We start from the raw sequence: 14066 nt of genomic DNA on the forward strand, positions 1-14066 counted from the left end.
GGATAGGAGTCTTCATCTCATTTCACTCTGATCCCCCTTACCTCTTCCTCTTCTGCTCTTGGGCCTCCTGGCTCTTCTCCTCTTCATCGTCTGTCTCTGATTCATCCTCATTTCGCTTCTTACGTTTTTTCTCCTTCTCCAGAACCTAGGACCCAGGCGGGTGGGCAGGGGTGAGGGAGCTGGAGAAGTCATCACTGATGCCAGGGGACTGCATAACAAACTAAGTAGAGTCTATTCTCCACCACCAGCGGGAATGACTTCCACATTTCCAATAACTAAGTAGTCTCTCTCATCCCCAGGTCCCAGGACCAATGGCAGGGAGAGAGGCTGTTACTCATCTTTTAAAAATGCTGGGAGGTGTGTTCAATGCCCTTGAAATAGTAAGTACTCGGTAATGTTTACTCAGTAGACAAACAGATGAAAGAAAGTGTTCAGCTCATAATGGTTAAGTGGAAAACAATTTAACACAACCTCCAACCACCAGGAAGAAAAAGCCAGGAAAAAGCTATCAAACCCACAACTAAATCCCAAAGGGCTCCAGACTGGGGAAGAGGTAGGCAACCAGAAAAAGGAGTCTAGGCTTCAAGGCATGGTAGCTAAAATGACAGAGATACACTCTGCACAGAAACAGGGAAATAGTATGAGAGGTAAGTTTGAAAGTTCAACTTTGAACATGAGCTTCTGAGGTGCCAATGAGACACCCGAAGAGCCTGCCAAGGGAAATAGTAGAGAAGGAAGAGAAAGATTATCCAGGTAACTCCTTTGGAAACACTGACATTTTTAAGATGCAAAGGAGGGATAGGCAAATATTTTAAAGCTTTGCATCTGCTTCTCAGGTACAGCTAGGGTTGGGACAACGGGACAACTGTGTGTGCCAGAGGAAGGAGCAGGGCGGACAGAACACTGGCAGAAGAATGTTGCTTTCCGTTGACAATTCAAATACAGGTGTCAGCCATGGAGGGCCATGAAGTCCGTACACCCAGGATTTATTTAAAAGAGCCTCTCTGGTGGAGGCATCTGAATCCTCACCTTCTTGAAGTAAGCATATTGGACCAATTCCACAGCTTCCTCTGCATCCTGCAGGTCCACAGTCTTGCTCATGCGAGCCTTTGCATGGGCTGTGGCCAGTCGGATCAGAGTTTCCAGTGTCCGGGCTGTAACTGGAGATGTCTGCAGAAGAAAACGTCAGAGGATTACTCATCCAGAATCTTTTAGGCATGCCCATAATTTCTACTACACAGAAAAAAGGAAAAGCTGCAGAAAGCCCAAATAAAGAATTCAGAGCTCTGTATTCTCTATAGACGCCAAATAAAATTCAGAAAGATAACAAAAATGACCAAGGAAATAGACATGAGAGTGCTGAGGGAGGGAGGAGCAAGTGAGCTCATGGCTGGAAAGATAAAAGACTGACTACAAAGAGCACAAAAAGAAAGGGAAAAAAATAATCACTTATTGCAGGCCTACAACGTGCCAGGAAGTTTGCTTCTATATACAATCAATCTGTTGTTTAACCCTATTAATAACTTGAACAAGTTTTACAGATGAGGGAAATTCAAAGAACTTCAAGTCATTTGTCCAAGGTCACACTAAGGAAGGGTTGTGAAAAAGGTAATCTGAGGACAAATTTTTAAAAGCTAGGTAAAATCATGTAAGTCCAGAGGAGAACTCTAACACTCTAATGACTCTCCCAGGAGGGGACGGGCATGGATGTACCACACTGGGATGCTGTTACCTTTTACAAATACTAATGACTGAATGGCATCCTTGGCCTAATGAACTGGAATGAAATCTTCCAATTCCAGGCGATTCTGATTTGCCCTGATATTACCCAACCTTATCATTTTATGGATCAGGAAACTGATGTGAGAGGCAAAAGTTGTGCAAGGTCCAAAAGCTGCAGGGTCTCCTGTCACATGATTCTTCAGTGACATGTTCTGGCCACTTCTAGGTTCAAGTTTCTAAATTACCATTTAGATCCACACTGACATTCAAAAACAAATCTATTCATGTTTAAATTCATTCATCAAATCTTGTAATGATTTAGAAAAGTATCAGAGCTGGAAGTTGTACACTCCATTATAAGCTCTAATCTTGAATCACCTAAAAAGCTGGTGAAATCCCAGCCTGCACTAGCAGAACTACAGAGTCCTAATCAAGGGATTTGCAAACCCATATACCTTAAGACCACAACTAAAATGGTGTTTTACGCCCAGCCCTAGATTCAGTGAGAGTCTCTGACACAATAGAACCAGTTCACATGTAGGGAGGAACAGTTAAAAAGAAAGGGAGCTGTTTAACATGAAGGAGACAACTGAGGAACCATCTCCACAAAACAAGATTAAAATCCATGGGTAGAAATTGTGGGGGAAGCCAATTTAAGCTCAATCAATAGACCAATCTAAAACTTCAACATAGTAATGTTCTGAGCATGCTGTCACCAACAGTGTTAGGGAAGGGATTCCAGAAGATAGAATGGATGTGAGGCTGAAGTAGATGACCTGGCATCATGTCTAAATCCAAGCATCTACAATGTCATACAATGAGGGTTTTGTATCTGGATCTTTCTGTGAAATTCTATATGACACTGCCCCTAAAAAGCGTAAGATAGGCTCGGCGCCTATAGCTCAATGAGTAGGGCACCAGCCACATACATGGAGGCTGGCGGGTTCAAGCCTGACCCAGGCCTGCTAAAAACAATGACAACTGCAACCAAAAAATAGCCAGGCATTGTGGTGGGTGCCTGTAGTCCCAGCTACTTGGGAGGCTGAGGCAAGAGATCTCTTAAGCCCAAGAGTTTGAGGTTGCTGTGAGCTGTGACACCACAGCACGCCACTGAGGGCAAGTTAGTGAGACTCTGTCTCAAAAACATAAAAAAACAAAGATTTTAGATAAATTCAAAGATTTAAGATAAATTCAAGGACAGCTATGCCAGGTAAGTAGAAATTACTTTGGATAAGCATCATGGCTGCCCAACTGCTAGTCCTTTGTCAAAGTCCAGCCCAAATATCATACTCTCTGGGAAGTATTCATACCCCTTCTGGGAAGTCTAAAGGAGAAATTAATAGCTTCCTCATCTACACTCAAATAGCCCTCCACATTCTTTTCCTTTTTAAGTCCCACACTGGGGCAGATATTTGTAAATATATATATATGATCTTTCTACCTGCCTTTCTGCTTCCCTCTTGAGAGCTCTTTTTAATTTTACACTGCATGTAAGAATACAGAGTAGGTCAGTTCCCAGAAGTCACTCATATGTTTGCTGAATGAATTATAGCTTCTGGAGGCCAATGTCATTTGAACTAATGAGATATATGTTATCTCTGGGGTCCTTATTTCATTTTCCTATGTAAAAAGAAATGATTCAAATTGTTTAACCAGACCAGAAAAGAATCACTAAGTTAAAATGCTTCCAAAGTTCCTAGACAGTGGGGACTCTGGCCCCCGCCATATGGCAAGTGCTGCCCCTGGGCACTCACCCTGGCAGTGTCCGAGCTCATGCTGTCCTGGCTGCGCAGGCGTGAATACTCTTCAGCAATGTAGGCAGCTGATTCCTGTGTCAGGGCGGGCTTGATAATTTTGGCCACATGGATGTACTTCTTCATGAATACTGCACTCACCATCTTCTCCCTGGAGCCACACACAGTGAATTCCACTTCTCTGCCATATCTTATACCTGCCTGAATTAGTGGCTTTGCCTCTCCTGAGAAAATGCTCAAGCTCAAGGGCACAGCAAAGACAGGCCCTAGAACCCATAATCACAATTCCCATTTATATGGAACATGTACGAGGACCTTGCACATCTTTTTTATTTAATCGTTTTGAGTGCTCCTTGTGAATAAGTAGCAAGTTTAAGTATCATTAGGCCCATCATACAGGTGGGAAAGCTATGGCTCACGGAAACTAAAATGGACTCAAATTTAGTTTTCTGACTCTGATTTCTACATTCTTAAGCCAACAGCTTTGAAGATTATGTTATGCTTCTTACTGTATCATGGCCAAAAAGAGAGGTCTACGATCCTACATTTCAACCTTTGAGCACCTGATCACAAGTCTCCTTCATCCAAATCTACTTGCAAAGTCTCTAATGCTTGCTATCTACTGACCCTTCACCACAAACAGACATGCGCAATCATTCGTGTATAAGGAAGATGTCACACATCCCCCTCAGCTGGGCAAAGAACAGACCCGAACCTGGTCTAAATCACTCAGAAACACTTACATAACATCTGGCCCAGATAAAGGCCGTATCTGTGGATACAGAAAAGAAGCAAACTGTCCACATGGTTATGACTCTAGGTAAAACGTTGGCCTGGGTACATAAGGCCTTAAATATGCTCAGAAGCACATGTGCTCTAATATGACACAAATCTCAGGTTCCCTCAAGGGAGAGGTAATAGGAATGCTCACTTTTTCTTTTTGGTCCCATGCAGAAGGTTGTCATGTTTCTCATAAATCTGGGTTTCCTGCTGGTCCTCCTGGTTAATGTTGGGATCATCTGTGGCCAGAATATCCACAGCACTACCCAAGGGCATAGCTAGTAAGCCCAAGGTGGGAGAGAGGAGAATAAGAAAGAGTTTAACCCAGGAGAAACTGCATCTTCCATAGCACAAAAAAAGGACACAAACAATACTCACAATGAAAGGACCCCAAAAGAAACCAATACATGGAACCACAAATAAAGAAGGGGGAACTGCCTAACCCATAGAAAATGCTCAAAGGTATCCCCACACCCAGAAATGGACAAAAGACGCACCTTAGGATAAGCTCCAGTGGGCAAGCAGGGAAGGTGGCGAGGCAACATCAACCCCGCCCTGAAACACCCGCCCCCCCCCCCCCCGGGCTGTGCCTCAGACACCAGCATCTGACTGGCAGATCCCTTCCACTAGTCACTCTCACTCTTCTCATGGCCTCACCATCACCATCCTGCTCCCCGGGGGCTCTGTAGCGGTGCATCCTAAGGACATGGTCCGAGATCTCCCGATCCTGCTCAGGATCCATCTGATCCAGCATGATGAAAAGCAAGTCAAATCGGGACAGAAGTGAGTCCTGCAGCCCAATGTTCTCCATCGGGGTCTTGTACTGATCATACTGGGGACACAAGAAAAAAGGAAGTGGATGTGACCATGAATTGAAAGAAAGGATAACGAGGCAGTATTGATTTTGGAAGTGGAAACGGAAGGCTAGACTTTAAAGAATAAAATAAACGAGCAACAGTGAAAAACTATGTTAAAACTATAAAATACGTAAATCATCAAAACATGAAAGTATGTAACAAAAAAAGAAAAAATGCATAAATCATCTCTTCTACCTGCACCCTGCTCTAACACAAGCTCAGGTGACCCGAGCTCATCAGAAGCCTCACCTTCTAGCACAGGAACCTCTAAATGGTGAGTGCGGATCTCAAAATTAGCACTTCATTCCTGAGGCAGGATCAAGTCTCAAAGATGACTCCCTCTCCTGTACCTGTCATGAAGACAGGGCAAGCTGGCTAGGCCAGAAGCACTACGAACCTTGGACACCCTTACACAGAAGGTAATGAGTAAAAGCTCAACCAAAATGGTCAGTGATTCATAAATCATAATGTCTTAAGAATCCAAGTTTTTCCCTTGGTTTTCAGGTACCCCAATACACTTATCTTCCAGTGCTGGGCCTAGTGGGCTGATGCCTACCCACTATACACACTTCACAGAGAGCTTGACAGTCTTATAGGTTACAATGATTTTGACCATGTTCACATTTCAGGTCCTGCCATTTTCTTAAATTTTCCAGTCATTCTTCAGAATGATACACAAGGTCTTGACAATTAAGTTCTTGAACTCATCCTAGAAAAAGTGCTACATACTCATTACTGAATAGCACTATAGTCACCTTCAAACCACGCCCCTTGGCCATCTGGTAACCATAGTGAAAAAGCAATGAGTACTTTTTCTAGGATGAGTTCACGAACTTAATTATCTGACCTCATAAGTATACATTATCATTATAAAACCAACCTACAGAATCTTCCTAAACCATAACTACCAAACTTACCAGCTCAGAGATTTGGATTCAGAAAGTCTGGACTGGCAACTATGCATCCATATTTAAAAAAAAAAAAAAAGGTGGTGCCTGTGGCTCAAGGAGTAGGGCACCGGCCCCATATACTGGGGGTGGCGGGTTCAAGCCTGGCCCCAGCCAAAACTGCAAAAAGTAAAATAAAAAAACACCAAAACAAATGTTTCCATACACTGTAGTGAAATTATAAACTTCCAGAGAACCATAAGAGCTCTGGGTTCCAATCCTAACTGCCGTGTTCTAGTGTGTGGCTCTTTAGCAAGTTGCACAACCTTTGTGTCTCCATTTTCTCGCCTGCAAAATGAGGATAACCACGTACTTCATATTGTGAGGTAGTTACTGAGAGGATGAAAGGAGTTGGTACACTTAATGACAATACAGGTGACCTGGGTTGTGAGACTACAGGTTATTTTATTTTCTCTTTTGTATCGTTAAAAAGTTATCTGTAAGTTAACAATTTTCCAGAGGATTCTGTTGAGTAGGAGTGGGTGAGGACCCACTACTCTTCACCACAGACAAGATGATGACCTTACTTTTAGTCTTTGGCCTATTACTCCCCCTGGTCCCCGGGTATAAACTTCTCAGCCCATTTTTCTGCAAAACCAAATAAAAGTGGCAACAGTTAAAGGCCCAACTTCATTTACCCTGCCGTAGACGGGGTTGGCAGCTGCCAAAACACTGCAGCGGGCATTCAGCCGAGCATGGATGCCGGCCTTGGCGATGGTCACGCGACCCTGCTCCATTACTTCGTGGATGGCTGTACGGTCCATGTCAGACATCTTGTCAAACTCATCAATGCAAACCACACCTCGGTCAGCCAGGACCATGGCCCCTGCTTCTAGACGGCGCTCCCCTGGGAAGGGAGGAGGCAAAAATGCACACTCCAGTCCAGGTTATAGGGAACAGAAGGGAGGGGTTTCAATCGCCTTCCTTACAGCTTCTAACTATAGCACATAACAATGCAATAAAGAGGTTTCAGCTCCAAGAAACTTAAGACGAAACCCTGGTGGGTCACCTTTTCAGTTCATATCTAAACAATTACTTTCTGTCCCGCTTTGACCTCTATGCAGCCTTTGTGTTCTCAACTTCCTTTATACATACATTCTCTCTCTTCACTCTCATCCTCATGCAATATTCCAACAGACTTGTTTCCTTTCACTGGTCTTCAAAACCCTTCCTCTAGTTCATAAAATAGAATAATCTTCATTTTTATTTCCCTTCTGATGTGCTGAGCCCTGTCCTTTGAAACTCATTCCAATCACCTGAAAAAAAATCACCTGAAAAAAATCACCTACTCTTATAAATAGAAAGCCACCCAAAGACTTAAATAATTTATGCACCATTGTCAAATATTCCGTCCTCTATAATCTGGCCCCAACTAACCTCTTAATTATATTTTCAGAACATAAGCCAGGCCTAGAACAAACTCAAAGAATCTATATTCAGTCTCACTGTTGGGCCTTTAACAAAGACTCTTACAGCTTTACCTGTTTCCTGGTCTGTGGTGACAGCAGCCGTCAGACCCACTCCAGAGGAGCCCCGGCCAGTCGTGGGGATAGCCCGGGGTGCAGTGCAAAGCACGTACCGCAGAAGCTGAGACTTGGCAACCGATGGGTCTCCTGTGGGGGGGAGGGGCAGAGATGACTCTGTAGGAAACTCCCGACTCCCCCTAGTTAAGTTCTACTTTTCTAGAATAGCCTTGGCACAACAGAGACATATAATGATTGGTTGTTAATATAATTTCCTTCATTTTTCCTTTTACCACTCATGAAGAATATATCTTAAATACTATAAGTCAAGAATTCCAGAAATGATTTTAAAAATATATTTATTTTAGCCTTTTGCCCTAAAATATTGCCAGGTACAGAACACATAATCATACTATTTATGTTCCCACAACCACACTCCACAGGATAAGAACAAGACCCCCTACCTATTAGAAGAATATTTATGTCCCCACGAATGTGGCTGCCATTTTCTAGATCTCGTTCCACCCCTCCCAAGAGCAAGCAGAGGATTGCCTTCTTCACATAGTCATGCCCATGGATACTAGGTGCCAATGAACTGGCCAGCTGCTCAAAGATATCCTAGAGGAAAAATGACCAAGTAAGTGAAAAGCTTAATGAGATTCCACAGGGTTCTCTGGAGCTCCATTTTATACTTTGGGCAATAGAAAATGCTTGAAGAAATATACAAATCACATTATTATATCATCAGAGCACAGACAGAAGCAGCCTGGATTCCAAAACTTGTTTAGAGGTTGAATAGTCACAAAAAAAAAAAAAATTGTTCAAAGCTTCAACATTTTAGGTTTAATAAGAATGTGTATTATGCTTTAGCAGTAACTTTTATCATACATTCATAAATGTAGTTCAATTCTAAATGTAGATATCCTATCTTTAAAAAAAATAGGAAAAACAGGTTGGAGAACTAAAACAAAACATAACATTTTAATTTTAAGTAATAATGCATTACTGATCTCAGTAACAGACTTAGTGGTACACTGATAATTTAACTCTTAGTATGTGTATTAGGCTCACTTAGCAGCCCAGCAGGTAAGACAAAAGATTAAAAATAAACAGCACAAACAGCCTTTCACTTGTTGACTGGACAAAAAGTGGAAGAAGCTAATACTAAATACTTCAGAGAACCCTTTCTCCTAATCCAGTGCAAAGATAGCCATACACCAAACACAACTTTAAAAAAAAATTTTTTTGACAAAGTCTCACTCTGTCGCCCATGCTGCAGTGCAGGGGCATGATCATATCTCACTGCAACCTTCAACTTCTGTGCTCATGCCATCCTCCTGCCTCAGCCTCCCCACAACATGACCAATACAAATCCATAGCCATACTCAAATCTCTAAAGGATTCCCAGACCTTGGAACGGGTTTTACTGAACTTCTTGATCTTGGCTATATCCTCAGCAGAGAAGGAAGGCTGCGCATCCTTGCTCATCTGCTTCACATTACAGGCAATCAGGACAGTCCTAGGACAAAGAGAGTAAGGGAAGACGGTTATATCGAATTCCTAACATCAGTAGTTAGCACCTCTAGCAAATCAGAGTTCAGTGGGGAGGGGGCAGCTGTTCTGAATTAAACAAATGATTCCCTCTGTCCCTGACCCAAATATGCTGATCATGCCCCACCTCTAAAATTTGTTCATCGCCTGCTGACTTGCAGAGCTGAAAACAGAAGTGTATGTGGCAAGAAGGTAGGAATAAATGAGAAACTTCCAGACAGGCCATGAGGCTGTAATAGCGCCACCAATAACTCCCACTTCTGGCATAACATGTTAACTACCACCAGCTTAACAGAAAAGAGGTATCAGAGGATGTCCCATAGCCCAGGCAAGTAGAACAGTCCATTTATCAGATACGACTCTCTGGAATACAGCACACTGGAGAAAGGATACTACCACAAGTGGACGCTGCCAACAGCATTCCACTTTCCAGCAGATCCTCTACCTGAAGGTCCCTGACGTGTAGCCTCCCTTTTTTCCAGGCAGACAACGGTAGGTTCCCACCACCTGGACTCGGTCACCAGGCTTCACTTTATCTACTAAGTCATCATCCAGAATGACATCCACAGAGCGGGGAAGCTGCCCAGCTGGGGCCTTCTCTGGCATCTCTTGGATGGTGATGGTCTGGTGATCCTTATAGACAGAAAGGCCATATTCTGTCTCAAGGGGATTGTTCTCTTCATCCTGGAGAATGGCACAGAGAAAAGTACAGTTATCACAGTCCTGTCGTAAAAATGCTGTCCTCACGTGTTGTGGAAAACAAATAAGATGACTTTATTAAATTTTAGTATCCCGAAAACAAAATACCAGTTGTCCTCTCCATCTTTTTCCATCTCCATCTCTGTTCTAATAACAAACCATCTAATGGAAGAGGCAATCCACAGTCTGAAGGGACCGTGGCTATATTAGCATCTAAGTTAACATTCTTCCTTCCTCAAGCAAGCCACTCGCTTTGGCCTCTCAGAATGCTAGTATTCTTTGTTTTCCAGAGTAAAATAATTTTTAAAATACATATAACATTCTGACTCATTTAGAATTTATGATATTGTAATTTGTTTCCTTGTTGATAACTAGATAACCCAACATTTATTGAAAAGTAATGTCCTTCCTTTTTATATAGTTGTGATTTGTTTATATATAACATTCTTTTTTTCCCCTCTCCCATATATAACATTCTTAAAATTGAGCCTCTCTAAAAATTTTCTTGTAGATTGTATTAAAAGGTTAGTGTATATCTACCATCTGGAGTCTTTATTAAAAAAAAATCAGAAAGTATGAAAATGCCAACTGTAAATGGTTAAATAAGTGTATTATATGCATATAAACACCACATAGCAAGAAAAAGGTATGAAGTGCACCCATATACAATGTGGACAAATTTTATAAACATAACATTGAGCAAAAGCAGCCCAACACAAAAGAATATTTAAAGAAAACAGAAAAACATGTGAACATAATCTATGCTGAGAATAACATGGGCCCTTAAGAGGGACTTCTGAGTGCTGGTAAGGTTTTGTTTCCTGCCTTATGCTGGTTATACAGGTCTATGGTCTATTTAGCTTTTAGTAATTCATCAAGCTATACACTTATGTAAGCTTTCCTGTATGCATAAATTTCAATAAGAACATTTTTAAAGTTTTACTTCTTTGATATTTGAACTTTCTAAACTCACAATAACTATCACTTATTGAGTACTTGCTATGTACCAGGTACTGTGCTATTAGTTCATGAAATTACCCTGTAATTATCACAACTTTATAAAGCAGGCATTTTTCCCCACTTTATGGACAAGGAACCTGAGACTGAGAGAGATTTAGTAAGTTCCCCAAGGCCACAGTTAAGTAGCAGAACCAGATCTGATACATGAGCAACCCCAGAGCCCATGCTCTTAAGCACTATACTAGACTAAACCCAGAAGACTGGACCAATACACTTCACTTCTAAAGCAAAGAAGCTGAGCCACAGCGATCAGCAGAAGATTACTGGGTACTTCTTAAAGAATACGTTGTAAAAAATGGAGATCTCCATAAAAAAGATGACTTAGAAAATGCAATTACCCTAAACCAAAAAGAAGACACGGGTCTTATTCTATAAGACTATCCCCAACTGGGACCCTAAACAAGTCATTAACCTCTGTGAATCTGGAGGTAAACTAAAAGATTATGAAGTATGTTTCAGTTATAATTCTGAGATACTCTAATGTTTTAGTTTGTTTGTATTTTTTATTTCTCTACCAGTTTCAAGACTGATGACAAGGATCAGGTCTTATTTATATCCTTGTCCTCCACAGTACCTAACAATGCTTTGGCTACCATAGTTCTCATTTAAAATTTGATAGAATGAGTTCAGACATCAAGTAATCAATCTGTCTCATTAAGTAAGAAAAGCTTTGCATTGTCTTCAATCCAAATCAATTTGAACACTAAGAATAAACAAAAGTCATTCCTGTGCCTCTCTTCTCCCAAACCCACAGCAAAATATCTCCAAAGATTTCATAGTAAGGTTATAGAATGAGTATTTTTCTACTTCACTTTTAAAAGCAGATAATAAAATTATACATAACTTCGCTAAAAGATCTATGTAGATAACATTTTTCCTTCTTTTTACCATTCATAATTTTCTAAATTTTTTAAAGTGAACACACATCCTTTTTAAAAAAATAAGATCTGTGAAACTGGACACAGTGGCATGAACCTGTAGTCCCACCTACTCACAAGGCTGGGACTCGAGGAGGATCACTTAAGTCCGAAGTTCAAGGCTGTAGTGTGCTATGATAACAACTATGAGTAGCCAAGGCACTCCAGCCTGGGAAACATAGAGAGACCCTAATTCTAAAAATTAATAAATACAATAAAGAAAATTAAAAAAATAAAATAAAATAAGAATTGATAAATAAAGAAATAACGTGAGACTTTGGACTTTCCTTATTAAACTCTGGCCAACAATCAGTCTTTCCTTTGGATTAATCCTTTCTTCTCATCCTCTCAACTTACAGAAGAAATTACTTGCATAAAAATATACGTCTTTGACTTTAATCCTCAAGGAGGCCCCATCAATTCATGCTCCTCACCTTAGTTGGATAGACAGAGCTAGATGGAAAGGCCACCAGGTTAGTGAGATCAGAATAACGTCGCTCTATGGTCTTCTTGGTAGCAGGACAGTAGTGGACACTGCGGACCACTTTGGGACGAACTAGAGAGCCTAGGAATGGAAAGTATACATATAAAGGCACCCAACTAAACAGTGATGGGAGTAGGATCTAAATCTACACAAGCTTGTAAGTCCAAATACTGCGTTCTTTTGACGAGGTTAAACTATTTCAGTACTACCTTTCAGTCATTTTTTTTAAATTTATATATAGAATACCACAATATTCATGTGACATTTTAAGTAGTGCTGATTCCAAGTAAGAGAGAGTAGGAGATTGGTATTGGACCCAAGACTCCTCTGGCTCTCAGCAGAATGAATTTGGCTAACACAATTGGTCACTCACTCAAGGTCCTCCTAGTCATTGTGCACGCTCAGTTCCTCCAAGTTTTACCACATAATTTCAATGTTCCATCCCTCTGAAATCACAAGCTACCCAGATCTAATTTGCCTCTCCTGCTCTCCCAGTCTCCCTAAGTCATCACATCTCCATTTCCTTAGTGCCCCTCTTTAACCCACTCACATTTAGTGACAATGCCCTCCACACAGACCACACAGCTAAGGAAGCAGGAGGTAAGAGTCCGAGGAGAGACATGCTTGGAACCAAAACTGCCCTCCAATCCTACGTAGAACTCCTCATATTGCTTGGCATAGGTAGCATCAATGGAGGCCACAAAATCCTTTAAGGCCCGCTGGAAGGCAACCAGTTCCTCAAAGGCATTATTCAGGAGGCTGTATATGGGCAAGAGACAGAGAAATTAGAGAGGAGAGAATGCAAACACTAAGCCTCAAAACAGAGTGGGCATTCTTAGATCATGAAGGACAACGAGAGAAAATCCAGTTCCCACTTTCTCCTTTATCCTGCAAGACTCAGTAAAAGACATCAGACTCAACTTATGTTGAGATATAAAAATCATACTGGGCCAAACATTAGAAGCGAGAGCACTTGAGAAGAAAATGCTCATCACCTACTTCTGGAAGAAAAAAACATTGGTGCAGGTGAACCAACAGGGCTCCTGGGTCACCCCTATTCCATTTAGGTCCTTTCTCGGGACGCCTGTTCCAATCCAGGCAACAGGGAAGGGAGTTACTCTCAAAAGCCAGGATATCCTTGGGAAACCAGGGCCACTCACCGGTTGGCTCTCTTCTCATTTTTCTTGCGCAGGTCATTCACGTTGACAATCAGCCGGTATTGGTTGTCACTTATCAGCTCTCTAACTTTGCTCTGATAAATTCCCTGGTCTTCCTGCAACACAGCCACCACATATCACAATAGCCACAAATGCAAAAATAAAATATTTCTAAAAACAAGCAGTTCTCACAGTAGAATAAATAAGTCAACCTCTGTAGCATAGATGAATCCCAAGTATGTCTTCGTTAATTTCTCCCTTTTATTCATTATCCTCAGACTCCAAGTACACTCTCTAGGGAGATGGTAAAAAGGATAACGAATTTCTCAAAGTCCCTGCTATTATTCCCACCATCATCAACCGCTTTTCAGTATGTTGTCATTTCTCATTCTTTAATGAGGAATTAAAATGTTTTCATAAGAAGCCTAAAAGGACAGTAAGTAAATACTTTGTGAAAAATGTAAATTTAATGAAAAAGGGAAGCAACACAAATAGATGTTGATTTGCTTGACTACAGCAATCATCTCACTGTGAATACCAAAACATGGTGACTACCTTAAATATATACAATAAAAGTGTAAATGAACCAGTCTTTTAAATCCACATTAAAATGGTTTTTCATTTTAAAACTCTGTACAGAATTAAAATATATTTTCACAATAATAGAGAAAGGGTTACCCTATCTAAACCTAAAGGAGTAGGGAGTTTTAGTTAT

The 14066-nt window shown here is 41.2% G+C and overlaps 1 protein-coding gene across 1 annotated transcript in view; it reads right to left on the reverse strand.

Annotated features, from left to right (window-relative positions):
* Positions 1-14066, reverse strand: part of MCM3 (minichromosome maintenance complex component 3) — a 28956-nt gene that overhangs the window by 499 nt on the left and 14391 nt on the right. The window contains exons 2-14 of the mRNA XM_012805043.2: positions 13355-13467; positions 12745-12953; positions 12145-12275; positions 9520-9758; positions 8934-9042; positions 7988-8141; positions 7542-7673; positions 6699-6907; positions 4914-5088; positions 4408-4534; positions 3477-3627; positions 1030-1170; positions 42-145 (exon numbers count right to left, since the gene is read on the reverse strand). Of these exons, the coding sequence (XP_012660497.2) occupies positions 42-145; positions 1030-1170; positions 3477-3627; positions 4408-4534; positions 4914-5088; positions 6699-6907; positions 7542-7673; positions 7988-8141; positions 8934-9042; positions 9520-9758; positions 12145-12275; positions 12745-12953; positions 13355-13467 (1994 nt within the window). The remainder of the gene's footprint in view (positions 1-41; positions 146-1029; positions 1171-3476; positions 3628-4407; positions 4535-4913; positions 5089-6698; positions 6908-7541; positions 7674-7987; positions 8142-8933; positions 9043-9519; positions 9759-12144; positions 12276-12744; positions 12954-13354; positions 13468-14066) is intronic.

The sequence above is a fragment of the Otolemur garnettii genome, unplaced genomic scaffold, assembly GCF_000181295.1.
Source record: "Otolemur garnettii isolate 467f Iridium unplaced genomic scaffold, OtoGar3 scaffold00035, whole genome shotgun sequence".
Taxonomy (NCBI): Eukaryota; Metazoa; Chordata; class Mammalia; order Primates; family Galagidae; genus Otolemur; species Otolemur garnettii.